At 40.8% G+C, this 21,663-nt stretch overlaps 1 protein-coding gene across 1 annotated transcript in view; it reads left to right on the top strand.

Annotated features, from left to right (window-relative positions):
• Positions 1-19,415, top strand: part of LOC149455652 (cytochrome P450 2K4-like) — a 90,771-nt gene extending 71,356 nt beyond the window's left edge. Inside the window, exons 9-10 of the mRNA XM_089686045.1 lie at positions 8,772-8,913; positions 14,550-19,415. Coding sequence (XP_089542171.1) covers positions 8,772-8,913; positions 14,550-14,728 — 321 coding nt within the window. The 3' untranslated portion in view covers positions 14,729-19,415. The remainder of the gene's footprint in view (positions 1-8,771; positions 8,914-14,549) is intronic.
• The last annotated feature ends 2,248 nt before the right edge of the window (positions 19,416-21,663 follow it).

Raw genomic sequence — 21,663 nt, forward strand, 5'->3', positions numbered from 1 at the left:
TGCCACTTTATTGCCTTGCATTGGAAGTCCAATGCTGTACCCTTGACCTCCGTTTTACACAGAATTGATACTGTAATGCTCATGGAACGCATTCATTATACCCTACTGGATAAGTGCACTTATTTGATAAAAAGTGGGAGTCGTGGAGGGATTGTAGACATTTATTGCATGATTAATAACATTCCCAGTGAAAGTTGAATGGCATATATTGTTGACAGATGTATCATTTAATCTACCTCATCATTTACACATTTCATGTTCCTGCAATCTTAATTTTTTTTTCTTTTCTCTCTCTTCTCCTTTTCTTTTCTTACATTAATATACTTTTCTGTATTGTACTATTCAAAAGTGCCTTGTTATTGCTGAAAGTTATATTTGAAAATGTGCTGTTGTTTTACAGTCTACTTTCATATAATAAAATCGTTTGTAAACAAAAATATGCCAACTCCCTACCTCCCAAATTCTCTTCCATGGGACAGGGTAAGATTCTGTTAAACAAATCCATTCAAATGACATTTGGGCCCTGATTTACTATTGTGCCTGGGCGCATTTCCGTGGGCGAACGTCTAACTTTTACTAGCGACCGTCTACTTTTACCCCGCTAAGAGATTTACTATTGAGCAGCGTCAACAAGTAGACGCCCAATCGAATTTACTAACGAGACACACACCAGGAATCAGACTCAAAAAGCAGACTTGCTAAGAGGCGCGTCTAACGCCATGAAAAATCACTGCAGAGACATGTTCACATTGAAATTTGCTTTGCCAAAAATCAGGACTTCACTTTAAACAATATCTGCCATTTAAAAAAAAATGTAAAATGTGTTTAAAAATAGTTTTTTTAAAGCAAATTGACACAGTAAAGAACTAGACGCGCGTGCATTGTCTTTGGCCGATATATATGCGCATGTGCAGAACACATTTTAGACGTCCTCTGTGGGCGCTTGCTTTTTAGACGCTGCTCAATAGTAAATCTCTGTGTGGAATCCACTGACAGCCGACACCCGGTCGCGCCTACCGTGTTTAACAAACAGCACTAGGCATATCTTTATGTACTCTAATTTGATTTCCTTAGTTTTATTGATTCTATTTTTGTTTCTTGTCCTTTATAATTATTTCTGTAATGATTTTACATATTTCGAAGGTCTAGATAATATTTATTTTGACAGCTGAATGTAAAAATAAAGGTCTGCAATAAAAAAAAGAAAAAAAAAACAGCATGAGGTCCCCCTCCCATCCATACCAAGCCCTTCGGGTCTGGTATGGATATTAAGGGGTAACTCCACGCCGAAGTTAAAAAAAAACAAAAATAAAAACGCGTGGGGTTCCCCCCAAAATCCATACCAGACCCTTATCCGAGCATGCAGCCCGCCAGGTCAGGAAAGGGGGGGGGACGAGCGAGCGCCCCCCCTCCTGAACCATACAAGGCCACATGCCCTCAAAATGGGGGGGTGCTCTGGGGCAGGGGGGGCACCTTATGTGAATGTCAAATGATGGCCTGGACTAATGATTGATTTGATAATGCTGGTTTGCACTCCACCCCTTTTTGGGAAGGTTTGTCAAACCATGAGAAGAGTGAGCGAGAGAAGGATTTAAACAAAAATTAATAAAATAATGGCATGGAGTCCCCCCCCCCCCAAAATCCTTAACAGACCCTTATCCGAGCATGCAGATACCGCATGCCTTCAAAGATTTATTTCCCTTGTTGAATTGCCTGCTTGGTTCACACTAGATGCGATTTAAAATTGTGCTTTTTGTTGGCAATTTCACCATATTTTCTGTAGATTTACCAATCCGTTATTGAATTTTCAATTGTGTTTTGCACTGCGGTTTCTATTGTAGTCTATATATGAAATCGCTACAAAATGCTGAAAATGTTAGACAAGATAGACTTTTGAAATTGTGCTGCAGCAAATCGCTTACGTTAAGACACTCACATCCACATTCATTAGATCCGATTTCAGGTACAATTTCAATTCCCAAATCGCACCTGAAATCATGCACCCTGGATGCGACTTGGCATGCGATTTGCATGACATGCGACTTGCAAATCGTATGCCAAGTCGCACCCTATTGTCTGCTATTAGAACAGTCACATGAGTGCGTTTCTGACACTGATTTATAAAGTAGTACATGTACTAATTTTGTGGAGATTTGCATAGATATCTGTGTCAGATGTCTTGCAAATTGCAAGGAAATCGGCATCTTCACTATACGTCGCACAACTTCTAAATTGGCTTTGATGTGACCAGGGTGTAAGGCCTTTTTATGTTTGATTTCCTGAGTGTTTTTCCGATTTATGGGAAATGCCGCATACTAGCAAAAGTGAATTGACATTTTCAGTATTGCATGCGAGATGTGGTCATGTGACTGCCTTAACTCATGTGATAATCTGGAGTGAATTGTGCCCGTAGGGCCAAGAAATATTGCCAATAGGGTTCCCTTTCACATCTCTGTTCAATGTTCTGTTGTATGGTGCACAGGTACACTTCACTGTGGCTTTCTTTCTGACTCTGATTTGTGGGGCCTGTATACCAAGGGTTAACACAGGTGGGAAGAGAATTAATCAGGTGCAAACACTTTCTCTGACCAAATGGATGACAGTGGTGGGTGTGGCCTAATTTATATAAAGAGTTGCAATAGTGGGTGATTTTTCCTTGTACAGGCCATATTATTTCTGCAAGTCCTTGTCTGTGGTGGTTTGGGGAGGAAGAGGTATTGTGGTGAATTGCCCCAGGCCACACTCACACTGTGTTTTGATGTGGGCTGTAAATGTTTTGCATGTTCTTCCTTCTAAGGTGTGTTTGTGTGCTATTGCACAATGATTGTGTTTATTATCTTTGCATTGTAATCCTAACACATGTCAATTGCTCTGCTCTTCCAAGTTTGCTTTATTTAGAATGAAATGCAGTTTTCAGACAAACATGATGAGAAATGTATGTGTGGAGGATTTGGGGAGGTGGGAGGTGTTATTTTGACACACATGCATTTTTATATTGATATTTTGATCTGCAGCTTGTTTTGTGGATAAGCCTTAGTGATTCAAATTAACTGTTTGTTTCCTGAGGTAACCTGTGAAAGCACATGTGCGCCATCTAGCGAACATATCCGGTTTTGGCATCTAAAAATGTGCCAGACGCGATTCCACATTTACTAATAGCAAAATAGACGTTCGTCAATGAGATTGCTAGACGCCTCTCAGAAGACTGACAGGTCTTGATTGATTTGAGTCTGCCTGAATGTTTAGAGTCTGCTGGTAGACTCAAGTCTTAGTAAATCAGGGCCTTGATGTCTTAAAAAATAAATTTTCTATTTTTTCTATTTTTTTTTAATGCGGAAATGTGACTATTCCCTTGCCTCTCTTTACAATGGATGAGTTTGATATGATTTTCATATATTGTCTTTCTAGAAAATACATTTTGTTCATATTTCTGGCTGAAAGAAGCCAATGATCTGCCTCTTATTAAAAAGGATAAGATTCTCTTGTGTAAATACGCAATTTTTAAAACCTATGTCTGAAACAATACATTTTATGCAAATATCCCGACTAAAATAAGCCTAATCTTTGCCTCAATAATAATGCTTGCATTAATAAGGATGAGATTCTTTGCAGGAAATCTGTATAGTGTTTATACTATGCAAAGATTCTGTCTATATTTATATTTATTGATGAGATCTGCTTGCTCTCTCCCTCAGAAACGGTGGCCGATCCAGAAAGGTGCAAAAATGTGAATTTGAATTCCATTACATTTTTCTGTTAAATTTCAAATGTAAATCCATTTATTTATTATTTATTTCAGGTACTTATATAGCACCATCAATTTACGCAGCACTTTACATATATATTGTATATTCACATCAGTCCCTAAGGGCTCGTTCACAGGTGACTTTATTTCTAACTCTTGCCTATAGCGTTTTACAGGCGTTAGACAGGTGTTTGGGAAGCGTTTTTAGCGCTCCTCAAACGGTCCCCAAAAGCCCCATGCGCGGTTTTGATGCGGTTTATAGGCTTTTGCCAAGCGTTAAAACTGCACCACAAATGCCTATAATGAAGTTAAATGGTATTAACGCTCCGCAAGCACCTAGCAACCACGTCACAACCGCACCGCAAACGCCAAACGAGAGGCACCATAGACTTCAATGGGAGGCTTTAACTCCTCCTGACTCTACATGAGGCGTCAATTTTTCGACGTGACGCTAACGCTTCAATGTGAACAATACTGTGTGCTGCCATGTGCAGAATTTACATAGGTGTTTGAGAAGCGTTACAAACGCTTCCCAAATGCCTGTCTTTATGCCTGCTGACAAAGCAAGTGTGAACTGAGCCTAACACTCAAGGGGTGTACAATCTAAGGTATACATTTTTTTCCAGCTGTGATTAAAAGATTAGCTACAATTTTTTTTTATTGCTTTTTACTTTTTTTTTCTGGGAAGAAATAATAATTTTTATTAGAATATGCAATCTTCTTGTAGCCAGACAGACATACAGCAGCCAGTCCAAACAGGGCTAAAAGTTGTGTTGGTAATTTGTTAACATGTACCACACTAACTGATTCTAAGGGGAAAAAAATGACATTTATTTCTTAGTTTTAGCTGCAATCTACTTGCTCTTCATCAGAAAAAGCTACTTGCCTGAAAAGATTTAAAGCTTAAAAGCAAATCTGAAAAAGGAAGTCAATTTTACTTTGTGCGTGCAATCTGCTTACTCTCTCCCTCAGAAATTGTGACCTATTCCAATAAAGCCTTGAAAAGTGTGGTGCAATTCTGCTCAATGTTTACATTTTCAGTTGTATAAAAAAAATACTTTTTTTTTCTAGATGAAAAATTCAGGCTTGTTTGTTTAGAAACTGTAGCCTACCCATAAATGCTTGATATCTTTGATATCTGTGGTTAAATGTCTAGTCTTTTTTGATCTTCATTTAGGATACACGTGGGATGTGCTTACTCTCTCCCTCAGAATTTGTGACCAATCCAATAAAGACTTACATTTGAAACAAATAGACAGTATTTTATTTCTTTCCAGATGCAATATGCCTGTTTACTTTGCATGAAAATTCTGCCTGTCCCTTAATAGCTGTGGTGCTAAATTGTAGTTTTACTTTCCTCGGTCCACAAAAGAAAACTATTTATTTTATAGATGCAATATCCCCACTCAGTCACGCAGAAAGTGCAGCTTGTCCATACAGGCTAAAGATCTGTAGTGCAAATCTGTAACAATATTTCCTTCCTTAGTCTCATAAAAAAAAATATATATTTTTTTTTATTTTCACATACAGTGTGCTTGCTTTCTCCCTAGCAAAATGCAGCCTTTTCAAGAGAGGCTTAAAAGGTGTACTACTAATCTGTACAATTTAAGTCTTTAATCTTAGGAAATAGAATAGAAAACTGCTTCCTCTATACCTCTGAAATAGCAGACTATGACTATCAAAAAGACTTAAAAAATCTACAGAGAATATGTACTATTTTGAGGTGTTTAGTCTTGAAAAAATACACTGTTATTTGTTTTATGAAGATTAAATTTGCATGCTCTCTCCCTCTGATATAGCATCTTGGCTAAAAAAAAAAAGAGTATGTACTGTCCAACAAATAATTTCCTATTTTCTTACCAGTTGCTCTAGAAAATTTCACTTTACTTAAGTTACATATACCACCTGTCAGGTATCTACAGTTGTGTTCAAAATAATAGCAGTCAGACATCACTAACCTGATCAATCACTGTTTTTGGTAGAAATTATATTTCTACATGGCAAATAATTTACTAGCAGGTGTAGTAGAGTAATAGAAATCCAACAGACCCAACAGTCATGACATGCATGCTGCTGATTCTGTGTAAATGAATCACTAATTGAAAGGGGCATGTTCAAAATAATAGCAGTGTGGAGTTCTATTAGTGAGGTCATTCATTCTTTGAAAAACAGGTGGCAATTATTGCCCTTATTTAAGGAAGGAAGGCAGCAAATGTTGTACATGCTGGTTACAGTGCATTTCTCTCTGAAATTCTGAGGAAAATGGGTCGTTCCAGACAGTGTTCAGAAGAACAGTGTACCTTGATTAAAAAGTTGATTGGAGAGGGGAAAACATATAAAGAAGTGCAGAAAATGATAGGCTGCTCAGCTAAAATGATCGCAAATGCTTTAAAATGGCAACCAAAACCTGAAAGACGTGGACGAAAGCGAAAAACTACCATTCAAATGGATAGAATAGCCAAAATGGTAAGGACTCAGCCAGCAATCAGCTCCAGGAAGATCAAAGAAGGTGTAAAGTTACCTGTGAGTACTGTTACAATTAGAAGACGCCTATGTGAAGCCAAGCTATCTGCAAGAAGCCCCCGCAACGTCCCACTGTTGAAAAAGACATGTGCTGAAGAGGTTACAATTTGCCAAAGAGCACATTGACTGGCCTAAAGAAAAATGGCACAACATTTTGTGGACTGATCAAAGTAAGATTGTTCTTTTTGGGTCTAGTGGCCGGAGAAAGTTTGCCAGGCGACCCCCAAACACTGAATTCAAGCCACAAACACACTAAACACACCAGTATACGTGCAACATCTTGGTTCCAGACCAACAAGATTGACGTTATGGAGTGGCCAGCCCAATCCCCGGATCTTAATCAAATAGAAAACTTGTGGGGTGACATCAAAAATGCAGTTTTTGAGGCAAAACCAAGAAATAGAGAAGAACTTAGGAATGTAGTCCAATCATCCTGGGCTGGAATACCTGTTCACAGGTGCCAGAAGTTGGTTGACTCCATGTATGGAAATAAAAGCTATTAGAAGGATTTTGAGCTTTATTCACTTTTTTCAACACACTGCTATTATTTTGAACACAGCTGTATGTATGTTCCATATTGGCCTAGTAAAAACACTTACATAATGTGCAACATGTCCTTGAAATATTTCTGGCTCTTGACTGTTACATAATAAACTGATTTTTCACCGTAACATATGCCTCATCTTTTTCTCTAACATAGTGGCCAAGTACAAATGCTTGCACAGTTTACAGCCCGTGTATACAATATTTATGGTTGCAGTCCTTGAAATATCATACTCCTTTTTTTTTTTTTTTTTTTAAATGTCCCAGTCAAACTGCACACATACTCTCCAACCACTATGCCATATGTATATCTGTGGTCTCTGAAACATGTCCCTGTATTTTTTTTGCTTTTAGTGTGCTTTAAATACTGTCTCACCTTTTTGTAGTGTGAATTTGTGATTTTGAGCTATTTTGGTGCAATCTGGGTTGACATTACTTTATGCACAATACAGTATGGTGCTGATAAGAATATCACAAGCTACACTATATGATTAAAAGTTTGTGGACACCTGACCATCACACCTACAATATACAGTACACGTTTGTTAAATATGCCATTCCAAAACCATGAGCATTGATACACAACTGAACAACACTTTGGGACTATAACAAGTTCCACTGTAAAGCTTGTCTGTGGGAATTCGGCCCATTTAGTAAAAAAGGCACTTGTTAGGTCTAGTACTGATGTTGAACGAGAAGGTCTGGCATGCAATAGGCATTTGAGTATATCCAAAGATTTTCAATAGGGTTGAGGTCAAGGCTCATGTTCATCAGGTCAAAAAACCACACCAAGCATTAAACCATATAATTTTGGAACTGGTTTTGCGCGCAGTCATGTCCTAAAACTGTCATCACAAGGTTGGAAGCACACAGTTGTTTATTATTTCTTTGTATGCTGTAACATTAGCAATTATTATATCACGCCTTGACTACTGCAACTCCCTCCTCACTGGCCTACCTCATCGCAGGCTATCCCCGCTCCAGTCCATCATGAATGCTGCTGCCAGACTAATTCACCTTACTAATCGCTCTGTATCTGCCACCCCTCTCTGCCAATCCCTCCACTGGCTTCCAATTGCCCAGCGGATAAAATTCAAAACACTAACACTGACGTATAAAGCCGTTCATAACACTGCCCCTAATTACATCACCAACCTTGTATCTAAATACCACCCAAACCGTACTCTCCGCTCCTTGCAAGACCTCCTACTCTCTAGCTCCTTTGTCTCCTCCTCCCATGCTCGTCTCCAGGACTTCTCAAGGGCTTCACCCATCTGGAACTCCCTACCCCAATCTATCAGGCTATCGCCTACTCTCTTCACTTTCAGGCGCACTCTGAAAACCCATCTCTTCAGGGAAGCCTACCCCGACCCCAGCTAATATTGCAATCCTCTACTCTTCCTACCACTCCATCCCCCACAGCTGATTACCTCTTGTACCACTATCCCCTCCCTCCTAGATTGTAAGCTCCAAGGAGCAGGGCCCTCTAATCCCTCTTGTATTGAACTGTATTGTTACTGTAATGTCTCCCTCTATTATGTAAAGCACTGAGCAAACTGTCGGAGCTATATAAGTCCTGTATAATAATAATAACCTTCATTGGAAACACCTGCACTCAATCAGGAGGGGGAGTCACATATTTGCCATATACTGTAGTATGTGAGATTATCAGATGTCCACAAACTTTTGATCATATAGTGTATGTTAAGTGACTTGTTGGCATACAAGTCAATAGAAAAGCAAATTGATTCAGCTCAGAAAGAGGCCAATGACAGGTCAGAAGAAAGTCAAATGCAGGTGATAAGGAGTAAAAATCCAGGTCCTAGGTATCTGTGAAGGAACTTGAAGGCATCTCACTCTGAACTTTAGTGCAAACTATATGCATCTAAATGCAAGTTTCTTTCATCCATTTGCTGTGCATTGTGATTCATCCAAATATCTTATGCCTGTGTCCTTGCAGGGTACTCAAGTGATTCCATTACTGTATTCCGTCCTACGAGACAAAGAGCACTTTGAGAAGCCAGAAGAGTTTTACCCTCAGCATTTTCTGGACTCGGAGGGAAACTTTGTTAAGAATGAAGCTTTTATACCATTTTCTGTAGGTGAGTAATTTAAAGAATGAAAACCTACAGTGACCTGAAAGTGTAAAGTCCAAAATAATAACCAATGACAGACTGTCTGTCAGTAAAGGGCACCAGTGCATAAGTTTCAAACAAGGGTCATAGTCAATAATTTCACAAAAGTTTGTTTTCTGAGATGCAAATATGAACTTCTTAAAGTGCCTGTTTTTAAGAAAATAAACATTTCTTTTCCACATATTAACCATAGTTACATAATTTTAATGCATGTGTATCCTGATGCGTAAGCACAAAGCACATGCATTTATGTTTTTAGCACAATGTGTTGGAAACTTTGCAGCCACACAAATGTGTGGTTTTAGAAGAAACACCAGCTAAATCACCTAAAGAAGTATATATAAGGCCAAAATACTTTTTATAAAGTATAGATGTGTTAAAACCCCTGTGAGGTTCTTTCAACAAGGGAGAGATCTCCCTTCATTTCATATCCTAGAGATGCAACAGGAAATGAGAGGAAATCCCTCCAAAATAAAGGATAAAGCCCTTTATAGACTGTTGTCTCAAGAACAAGTGTGCCAACTGGAAGATGGCTCCTTTATCCATGTCCTGGTGACTACCATAATAGTTTGAATGTCCCATGCCCCATGCCACTAGGAGAAATAGGATGAAGTTCCACAGTGGATACATAGACAGCAATGAAAACCTGACAGGGCTTTATTGTTTTTAAATTCTTTCTAAAACTACAAAAAAAATACATGTGCTGGCTTTAGGTGTACTTAAAACTAGTCTCTGGGCAGCCTACAGTAAGTTTACTGTTGACAATATTTTCACACATCTTCCAGGACAACTATTCTGGAGATTATTGGTTCCTCCTTTAGAAGAAAACACCAGCCAAAAAAATGGTCTAAAACACCTCTCTCCTCCCTTGTCCTTATTGTAATAAAAGTACGAACTATCAACCAAGTTCCCAAGGGGAAACCATAGTTACCAAATATACAGTTTTAGTAGAAATCACAGTTGGGAATATTGATGCTAGTCTAGAATATTCATAGAAATACCAATATTGGTTTGTATGCAGGTGCCTCATTTTTTTTTTTATGGGTTTCTGCATGTGTGTGTTATTCTGTTATGTTTTTGCACTGCGACTTTAAATTTCTGGCTGGTGCATAGTTGCTGAGTCATGCCATGCCCTGTGTATGTGAGCCAATATTACTGTGGCTTTATATTGAAGATAAGCCAATTCCAGGGCTGGTTGGAGTACGGTGTGGGAAGTGCTGCTGAGAGGATCTGTACAGATGTGATTTCTGTTGCTTCCTTCAATGGGCACATTCTCAGGGACCAGAAGCCTATGGACTTCCCCTATTCTTTAAGGACGTTTTGCTATGGACATTCTCCAATTTCAGATATGGTCAGCACTGACATTTTTTAGTGCACCTATGCCATTTAATACATCACTATAGGCAGATAGCTCTTGTAATGCACAGCCCACAAACAGCCAATATACCTCCAAAATTTCTTTGCAATTCTTTTGTAAACCAGTGTCCATTGTAATTGTGAATTGTGAAGTGATGTGAAGAACCCAAACTTTACAGTAAAACTGAACTTTGCTTAAGCCAAAAGTTGTTGGTGTAAGGGATGTCTTTTACTAGCTAAGGTGTAACCTTAGTATATCTAGTGAACCTTATACTGGGAGTCAAGCCATGAAACCCTGTGGGTTGAGCAGGCTTGTTCTGTGAAGGGACAGAGTACAAGAGAAATTCAAATTATTTGAATTTAAACGCACTTTAACCTTCAAGGTTGAGACACACTACCAGATATTACAGCAAGTCTGGAGGTGGAATCAAGTGACAGTGTTGGGTGACGGTAACTTTGTTGGGATAGGAGGACAGGTGTGCTTTATGTCCCTCACCTCACGGCTGGATATCCCATACTGGGATCCGCTGCAGCACAGGGTCCATCTAGGGACCAGGCATGGGTGGTCGTGGAGCACCTTACAGCAAGTGTAAAGCAGGCTTCCTGAAGTATGTGTAGATGTCAGATTAATTCAGTACCTAGGTGCTATTAAGGTGCTATTAGAGTCCATGTAACAAGTGTTGGTGTTGAGGCACAATTGGACTGGTGAGATATGGGTGTGCTCTGCGCTCCATCCTGTAATAGGTTAATCTCTTGGGAGAAGAAAGAGAGGAAGAGGAGTTGAAAGTGTTAACTGGTTCCTGGCAGGAACCAAAGTGTGAAGAGTCAACTAAATAGCTTTTAGTATCTAACCTGCATTCTAGGGGGCAAACTCTCAATCTTTAATGGGAATTAGCTGCCCATGGGTAAGTCTAAATGTAGTTTTTCCTCAATATCAATACAGAATGAGAATTGTTTTACAATAAAAAAAATAACAAAAACAGATCTAGCCCCATCACATTAAAAAAACATCACATACCTCAGATAAAAACACAATTTACATGAAAACAAACACATACTATAAAAAATGCACACCGCACAATCTAATTTAGCCCCAAGACCCCTAGAGCATTCAAGAGTCATACAGACTGGAGTAAGAAACTATTTTTGAAGCCTGATGGTACGAGAGGAAATGCTCCTAAATTGCCTACCAGAAGGTAGCATTATAAACAAACATTTCCTACATGGGAAATATCTAACAAAATATTGATAGCTCTCTGAAGACACCTACCCTCATCCATTTCTTCAATACTCGGTAGATACACTCCTTTACCAATCTTTTACACTGTTTTAGTTACCTTTTGTAAAGCCTTTATGTCATGGACTGCACATACCCCTCCACAGAGAGATGTGATAAATGAACACCCTTCCAATAGCAACCTTATGGAAGCTGACAAGAACCTGCTCTTTAAAGCCCACCTTTCACAACTTCCTCAAGAAATGATGAGCCTTGACCACCAGGCAGGATACGTGCTCTGTTCACGACAAATCCTCCCTAATTATTGTTGCCAAAAAGCAGAACTAATGCACACTCTTAACCTCCATCCTACCATCCACAACTGGCTCATGACTGTTTTCCCTAGTACTCCTAAAATCTAAGATGCATTCCTTTGTCTTGTCCACATTTAGCTCTAAATTATCCCATCTGCACCAGCCCACTAAGCTTTTTATTATGTGCCGATATGCAGCCTCATTGCCACCCCTAATCCTCCAAACAACCTTGGTATCGTCTGCATATCTTAGCACAGATTCCTTTTTGAAATGAGAGACACAATCAAGTGAATATAAGGGAAACAAAGGGCTTAGCACACATCCTTGTGGCACCCCTTTATTATCGGACAGCATCAACAAGTAGTAACTACCAATTTTTCTCTGCTGCCTATTGACCAGAGAATCAAAAACCTGGTTACAGTGGGTTGGGCTTGGTCTCAGTACAGCTACCTGAGGGGATCTACAAGATATATAAAATATCTTAAGGCAGGACTACAGTCTGTAAAAGACCTAATTCTGATAGTGCACATTTTACTGGGTAATATATCCATAAGGCTTTGTTTCCGATCTTGTTGCCAGGGGCGGACTGACCATTTGGAAACTCAGGCACTGTCCGAGGGCCCGGGGTCAGGAGGGACCCCCATGAGATGCCCCTGGTACCTTTTTTTTCATAGGCTTTTTTGAGTTTGGGCAAGGACACAGGGGCCCCATGAGTTGTCAGTTCACCCCTGTTTGTTGCCCAGAAGGTTCACCAAGATCTACTGGAATGTGCTTTTACTTTGGGTCCATGAGGTCTTTGTTCCATCAAGTCACTAATCTGTCTAGCAATGGCACTGTTTGATGTTTTATGCTCCCAATTAGGTTCCCAAAACAAAACCTACAGATGACCAGGTCTTCTTTTATATTTAAGACCGCTGCTTTTAACATTATTCTAATCTATTTTAGGAAGATACATTGTATCAGGTTTTAAAATAACATGGACATATAGAATGGTCAAAAAGGGGTCTTTGTAAGAAAGGACTTGCAGATTGCTAACCATTCTAGGTGATGTGAAGGCAAATAAGAAAGTTGTTTTCCAAGCAAAATTTCTGAGTGAGAAGTCCTAAATTGGTTTACTCTGATCTTTAATTACAACATTCAAAACCAACGATGAATCCCATGAAGCCATAGTTTTCAAGACCATAAGCATACAGCATACTCTCGTCACTATTTCTTAATCAGAGGATCTTTAGCTAACCTGACATCTAAGAATACTGATAAAGCTGCTAATTGCAGTTTGAAAGGACTATGTGCTAACCTTGTCTCAAATCCATTTTGGAGAAAGTCTAACAAAGTAGGTATCTGAGAGTTATTTGTGTTCAGCTTAGTATAACATAATGTAGGTTTTCCATACCACTGCATACATCTTTCTTGTATTATGCTTACAAGGTAAGTTGCCAAAAAGCAAATTTCCCTCAAAGGGAATTCCAAAGAGTATAATCCCATTCCCAGATCTTAAGACAAATAGCTCTTCCAGCTGAACTGATAAGAGCAGTAACTTTATCCATAACGGTGACAGACTTGGCTGCTGTAACTGCTAGACAGGTCTTCCCATTGACCACCACTGGGAAGGATTCCTGGATTTCTTCCACTGAAGTATCCAAGGAACGATGCTTATTTAACCTCTGATCTCCCAATCCAAGTTCTTTGCCACACAGGTAGAAGCAAGGGCTGAACCTTAAAGTTTGGATATATCCCATACACATTTTAACAAAGATTCTGCTTTCCTGTCTTTTTGATCCTTATTAAGACCAGACTCCTCAAAGGATACATCCATGACCTTAGGTGCCAGAGAAGGTGCTGTGTAAGAATTTCCACTTCAGGTTTCAAAGGAAAGTGGAGTTTCCAGGATTGGGAAATAAAAATGTTACTATTTGCATCCTTCCACTCCTTAAAAAAATGTATTTTAAAGATTGAAGGAAAGTGGGACTCCAGTGGGACACAATATATCTTGAGTACTTGATAGCACAGGTGCTGATATTTTGGGGGAGGGGGGGTGCCCAACAGAACAACCAGGGTCCCTATGCAAAGTGTCTTTTGTAATGGGGAAAAAGACAATCTGGATAAACAAAAAGCGAAGAGAGACACCATTAGATTGTACACAGAGGACAGTCCGTAGACATGTAAGAAAACTCTCACACTATTATATACAGTACAGTGCAATTGGCTTACCTCCTGCTAGCAGTCTAGAGACTAAGAAAGATCCTGTTCTCTCTGCTGGAGCAGTCCCTTTGAAATCGGCAGTGACTTCTGACATCACAAATTCCTGCCTTTCCTCCTTCCCCAGCTACTGCCCATAAGCTAAGAAGGAGTTATATGTACCACGCAGGCCTTGATGCTTCCCTCCCCTCTTCCAGCCTACACTTTTAGGCAAGTATTCCCATACAACCTGCATTTATACACCATTTAGCTTTAGAGGTTAGCGTTAAGTCTAGTCATGACACCATAACAGGCACTCAGTGCACAGGAAGTTAGGGTATGAAAAATAGGACAGCCAATCAAAACATTTTCCAAACTATAAAAGGTAGCATATGCAGGTGTCACTAATCAATTACAGTATGTGTTTTCAACTAGATAGACGCACAAAAGAGGAAAAATTTCTGTATTACACCTATGATAGTAAATATTTCTATTTAGTCATTTAAAAAATTATTTCTTTTCTTTACTTTTTTCCTAAGGTAAGAGAAGTTGTGCTGGGGAGTCCTTGGCTAAAATGGAGGTGTTCCTTTTCTTTACCACACTGCTGCAAAACTTCACAATCCAGGCTCTACCAGGAGCTGAACTGGACCTCACAGGTGCTGTTGGCTTCACAACCCATCCAATGCAGCATAAGATCTGTGCAATTTCTCGCAATTAACATGAACTGGCATTAAACACAGGATTAAGGAACTGACTGGTCAAAAAAAAATACCGTGTACATGGGGAAAACTGAACGAAATAAAGAAAATGAACTATGAAGATGAATAATAACCGCTAACCGTAATAATTTAGTGAGTGAGAAACAGATAAACAAGTTAGTATAGGGAATGTAGTATGATACTAGTATAAGACAAAAGGTTCTAAGAGACAAACGTATGTAGCACTACACTGGTGAGTGCCGCTGTGTAGTTGGTATCCCTAAGCCTCTCCTCACACAGCCAGGCAACAGCTATTTCTCAAACAGACTTGCATCCAAAGACAATGAGCAGTCCATGGGCTTGGTTTCGTTTTATTAGGGGAATTCAACTTGGACAGAGAAATAGGGATTATGGGATGCCCAGTTTGATTTGAATCAATCAAAGGGGACACTTCCTTCCTATGTACAAAGGCAGATCCTGGACTGTTCTGTTCCTGAAAGCCATCAGTTGTTGCAAATCAGTAGCAGCTGCCCTTTACAAGCGAGGAACTAACAGCCCCTCAAAAATCAACCTTACTCCTCGTAGCTACAGGCAGAGATGTTTTCTCTCCCCCTGTAGAGCTGCTCCCAGCTCCACAGTCTGCAAACACTAACTGCCCTCCTGTCTTCTTGGAAGATCTCCTGGGACAAGGGCAAAGATTGAGCCCAGTGCTGTCCTTAGAAAGCTTGCTACCTGTGGCAGTCTTTCCCCTTGTAGATCCCAAAGGATGCTGCTGTTGTACTCACACTGTCCTCTTTGCTCCGATCTGCACCTTGTCTTGATCTCATTCACATCTCACTGCTGAATGTATCCTCCTGAGCCAGCCCAAGCCCAGCCTGGAGACCTTCCCTCCAGACCTAGGAGACCCCTCCCAGGCACTGACAGTCTTCTCAGCACTCCATCTTCCACCAACTCCCCCTGTAGACTCTTCCATATTTATGAGCCAGTCCACCATTCTACCAGGGCCTCCAAACCTGGGATTGGCCGGACTCCCATGAACATGCAGATCGGGTCTCCACCCCTTCCTGCTTACCGACTTCTGGAAGGTTCTATGGTCCTCCAGACTCAGGAGGAGGCGATAGAGCCACAACATGTTGAGTCATCCAGTTGACCTGCAATAACCCGACCTCAATCACATGACTCACACAACTACCATGAGTCATGCACAATAATTTTGCCTATACTACACTACACTATTCTAGTATCACACTAGAGAGTGCTACACATAGTTTGACTGTAATGTACACAGACCATTCCTGACCCTCCTGAACTAAGCTATACTAGAAAACTCCCACCTCAGCTGCCTACTTGCCCCAAAAAACCAGCCAAACAGAACTTTTGCCTGCTTGTGCTGTGATCACAGGTTTTACTCATGTTCTCACCATGTTTGTGCACATTCTTCAATTTGTTTTTTCACCCAAAAAATATATACCGGAAGGTTATCTGGCCTCCAAAACTGCACATGACTGGTTGAGTATAAAAAGGTTATAAGTCTGAGACAGTTTAAAGTAAACCCACTTATCAACATCTCATACAAGTTTTAAAAAGTTAATGAAAATTCATAAATTGTTTTCACTTTTTTTTTTTTTGCAGCTTTCACTAAAATAAGCCCTAGTTATTCTGCTAGGGAACTTCCTGGAGCATGTGAATTGACTTTATAGACTTAGACTTGCTGTCAAGGCAAAGGCATGTAACCCTTTTGTCCATGTGTCTGAGGCTGTAATTTAAAGGGTATAATGCCCCAAAAAATGTAAATCTTTATCTTCTTTAATTGTCCTAGTGACCACTGTCACCAGAATAAAAGTAAGGGAAAGCCCAACATTTAAAGTTGGCACAGAACAGAAATACAGAGAAAATCTTCTAATAGGGACACTTGTGGGATAGGTGCAGTGTGGTGTGTTGGGCAGTATCCACATAGAGTCCCAATTTGTCAAAAGCAATGTATTGAAGAGAGGTTTGGCAAACACAAAAAGTCTCGGTGGGAAGGCTCACCCATCCTGTGCCACTTACAACTATACAGTAATGAGACAGCGGTCTGGAGCCCTGAAGATGCCAACAGCATCTGCCATAAGGAGCAAAATGTGGCCTGGCTGATCCAACCCAAGGGGGAAAGCTTCCTGTAGAAGTAGAGGTAGTCCCTGCACTCTTCCTACTCCTCTGGAATCTGTCTCTAATTCTAAGCACTGTCCCTACCAGACAGAGAACCTGTCCTTATACTAGCCACTCACATAAATTACACCAAGCCCAGAAGTCAGAGTCCTACATAGACTCTGCGTGACCCAGGATGGCCATTGGAGTCACATGGGGCACTAGAATCCAATCGGATAACTGTCCCTGTATGACCCAGGAAATTATACAGGAACCAAGTTCCTCTCCAATCTACATTGCCACTTTGGTTGAGCGCAACCTGCAGTGGAGAATATAGACTTCACCTGCTTACACACTTGTTTAGGTGACAACTGTCCTAGAGGGTATTTCTTTTACTTTGGCTGTACCTACAGCATAGGAAGTTAAGGGAATTCCCCCGATGGGACACAGATAGCAAACACCATTTTAGTGATTTTAGCTATTCCCTATTCTTGCCAAAATGAAAAACAAATTGTTTCAGATATACTTTAAGCATATAGTTATATGCAATGATATTTGTTTTTCCACTTACTACTGTATTTGCAATGATTTTACAAATAAACATTAAATGCAAGGCAAATGATTCCAAGAGCACTATGGATGTGACCTTTTGGTCAAAGACAACCTAAGAAAACAACGTTACTGGAAAGTGAAGAAGGCATCCAACACTGAGCGTACATCCCAGATGTGTGTGATATTTTATAAACGCAGACTTACTGTCAAATCACAGGCATGTAACCCTTCCATCCAAATTTCTTTATTTAACAAGATATAGAAGGGCAAGCTTGTAAAAATGGCATAAAAAATGTATATATGATTAACACTGCATTAAACATTTAAAATCTCTTCCATGAAAATAAATTAGGCCTGCAATTTAAAGTACCACTAAACTTTGCCTTTTCTCAACAAAATATAAAAGGTTTCCTTTACAGAAGGCACCTAATTCTTACTTTTCCTGCAAGCCCCATTAAATAACTAGTACTACCCAGCAATCACTATTGAAGGCTACTGTTGATGCCATAGACAAGAGGGACCAGCAACCACACACTGCTCACACAAAGTAGTGGCTCATATTCAGTTTCACACCAGAACAGTGAACAAAGCAACTTATTTTACACCAGACCAGAGCTAAAGAAGTTCTCAAGAGGAGAGGATTTATCTTGGGGTTCCTGGGGCATAGCCCAGAATGCAGGCCTTGGCATCCTGAAGAATGCATAGTTTCCAACAGTCACAGATTGCCCAGGACACTCACGGATTTTTGACATTTGTCACAGACAGTCTTTGTCCCGGGCTGAATCACGGAAAATTATTTTTGTCGGACAGGTGTTTTTGGGTTTTTTTACGGACCGCTGGCCACGGCATGGCAGTCCAGAGCATGATCTAGTACAGCAGTGTGAGTGTGTGTGTTTAACTCTCTAATTCTTCCCGCTTGCTCCCTGTGACTGGATCCTCTGCCCCTCCTCTCTGTCCTCCCCCTGTCTGGGACTGACAATCCGTGAGAGACAGGACGTCATGTGGCTGTTTCTCTTATGCTGATTGGTTGTTACTGTGAGGGGGTGTGGTCAACCCAGGGGAGATCACGCCAGCCCGCCTTGGCATCCTCCTCCTCACTTGCAAGGCAGAGGAAGCTCAGGACCTGCAGCCTGGGATGCACACCAGGACACACTGTCAGAGCGGCTGCGGACCAGCCAGATGCCGCTCTATAGTGTAGCAGAGTTGAGTTGTGAGGGAGAGAGATGTGTGTGTGTGTGTGTGTAGGTGCAGTATGGTGGAGCATGCTTTGATATTTATGGTGGAGCATCTGTGATATTTATGGTGGAGCATACTATGACATTTATGGTGGAACATACTGTGATATTTATGGTGGAACATCTGTGATAAGTGTGTGTTTATTTCTTTTTTGGGGTGGAGAGCAAAATTGTAGGGGTAAGCCCAAAAAAATCTCACTCTATTCAACCACACCCCCTTTAAGCCACAGCCAACATTTAGAGTAATTTAAGCCACACCCACTTTTACTGAGCGCGCTCTGCGCACCCCCATTTTTTTCCCCAAGCCACAGTTGATGCCCCCACCCCTAATTTACATATCACTCCGCCTACGCTGGCTTTCTGGACATACAATAAAAAAAGTGGCCCTAAAAATGTTTTTGAAATGTTGGCAACTATGAGAATGACAGATGAAAGTCAAGAAGGATGATGTTTGTAATTCACAGTTTAAACATGTGTATCCCTCTACAGCTTGGCAGCCATCACAAAATTGACAGTATTGATTGTGTGAAGAAGGTCTTGACCAAGTATTGGCTGCCCTGGTGGATGGCAGGACATATGCATGCAGATTTTCAAGTGTCTGTATCATAAGGCACAGCTAAATCATTTATTGCCTGCAACATATATATAGAAAAGAAAAATTATTTTGATAGGCAGCAAGACTTTTTTTAATTAATAAAAAATATATTACATTTTTTAATGGAAAAACAATTCAAGTTCGAGTTAGTCAACTTGTTGCTTAAAATTTTACAATAAAGTTGTCATATGTTACAAATATGTGTCTCAAGTGTTTGAACTGATTGGATTCTACAGTACACGTATATGTTTTTGAGATACATGTAAGAGAACAATATATTCGTTAGCTCTGTGGGAGGCTGGAGACAACAAAACTCCCTCAGATCATATCTTCTAGTTTGATCCTGTTACTTGATATATTTTTGAAAGTGTGGCAGAATAAGGTAGACAAAGATGGCATTGTTCAGGGTGGTTCCCATGATACATATTCTGTAAGGGGAGAAAAGATGCCTTCTAAAGATGTCTGCCTTGTAGATTTGTTAGACTAGACTTTTAGGGCTCATGTACACTGCAGCTGCTAAACTCACATTTAGGAGCTGTTCAGCGTTTTTTTTCAGCAGCCCCTGAACTCACCCTAATGTTTTCCTATGTGTCCATGTACACATCTGTGTTTACAGTTGTTTACAGGCAGTTGAGTTTACAGTCATTTTTTTGAACGCAACAAACTTGCGTTCAGTCGTTGATTTTATCAGCGTTTCAAAAGCAAAACGCAGCAAATCACGTTTATAAGCAGTTGCATTTGAAATTTTTTTTTTTAACTCTTCCAGTTCCCAATGCTGTCCAGAGCCTTTTTTTCATCATGAAAAATGCATGCAAAGAGTTTTCAAGGTGCTCAGATGGACACTTAACACAGGATGTTCCTACCAATTTTGTCACACATCATAATGACCAAGTCACACCTCAGACCTCTCCCACCCTTGGAAACAAAAGATAAGTTGATGCCCATTCACACCTCAAATCCTCCTGAAGACACCCTGCCAGGTGACCTTAATGACTCCACCAGACACCTTTCCCACCCTTGGAAACAAAAGAAATGTTAACGAGCAACTCACACCTAAGTATCTAAACTCATACTACTGCTTCTACTTTGTGTATTTCTGTGAAACAGTCTGAAATAGTTAATAATTTACCACTTTTCAGTGCATTCTGGGCATTTGGGAGGTTCTCCTGTGCTTATCTTTAAAAAATGCTTCTAAATGCAATCGCGCATAAACGTGCTATACAAAACTGGCTAAATAGAGACCCAGCAGCAGTGGTCCCTCTGGTCAGATGGCCACTCACTTCTGGTTGCCTGGGGTGACTCTGGTCCTTAACACAGTGCAGATTGTATCCTGACAGTGGCTTAGTCCTCAGCACACAGGTCATGCTCTGTACTCCCTGAATGCAGTCACAGAGCCCTGCAGCAGACACGTACACTCTCTAGCTTCACCTCTGGCAAATTGTCTGGGGAAACATCCTCAGCTCTCCTCCTTCTAATGCAGGTCACTTTTTTTTGTTTTTTTTTTTGTTTTTGTGCATTAAAATTTATTAAAGGGTTTTTTTTGTTTGTTTTTGTTGTATTCTGACAGCAATAGTTATTTTAACTCAATACTAGCTGTCACTTTTTGAAATGGTTAATGAATATACCGAAGGGGCAAGTTATGTGCTGAACATACCTAGGATTGGCTCCTGTTCTCCTTTTTCTGAACTATATCTTGCCACTTGTCATCAAAATGGTGATGAGGACATGGATCTCCTCCCCACAACCCCGGCCCTGTGGTTGTGGGGTCTTGTCTAAATGTATTTCTTCCTGCATGGTAGAGAAATTGTTTTCTATATGCCTTTGCCCTATTGAAGGTCAGTGCAGTGGCAAGAGATTTAAAATGAAAAGGAGGGGGCGCATGCGCGGCCGGCTACGCGATGGACGCGTATTGAGACCCGCTCCGTCCACCCGCCAGCAGTAAACCGGCACTCACCGGCTCCGGGGGTAACAAACCACCCCATGATCTTCAGGACACCTGCCCGCACATCAGCAGCCATGCCCCGCAGGAGGAGAGCCCCGGATCACCCCGGGAAACTTACTAGTTTCTTCCCTGCCCTGGGAAGCCAAGATGGCGGCCGCAGCAGCAGTGGGAGAGGAGACAGCAGACACGAGGAGGAGGAATACAGAGCCCAGCACAGAGACCCGAGGCTCCAGGCATCGCTATATCCAGGGGACCCTGGTGAGTTGTCACCCCCATTGTCCCCTACGACTAGCAGCCCTGCCAAATCCAGACCTCGTCTGGACCAGGACAAGGACCCTCCCTGCCAAGCCATAAATTACCTGCCTCCATCCCCTACTATAGAGCTCCCTGACATAGGGGCATTCCCTGCCACCGACCAACCGCTCACAGAGGTGACGATGAAGAACATGCTGATGTCCTTGCGTCAATCCCTGCAAAACGACATATTCGCATCTTTAAACCAAA

The sequence above is a fragment of the Staurois parvus genome, unplaced genomic scaffold, assembly GCF_062004578.1.
Source record: "Staurois parvus isolate SC_StPar_1 unplaced genomic scaffold, SC_StPar_1.0 ptg000390l, whole genome shotgun sequence".
In the NCBI taxonomy this organism is placed as follows: Eukaryota; Metazoa; Chordata; class Amphibia; order Anura; family Ranidae; genus Staurois; species Staurois parvus.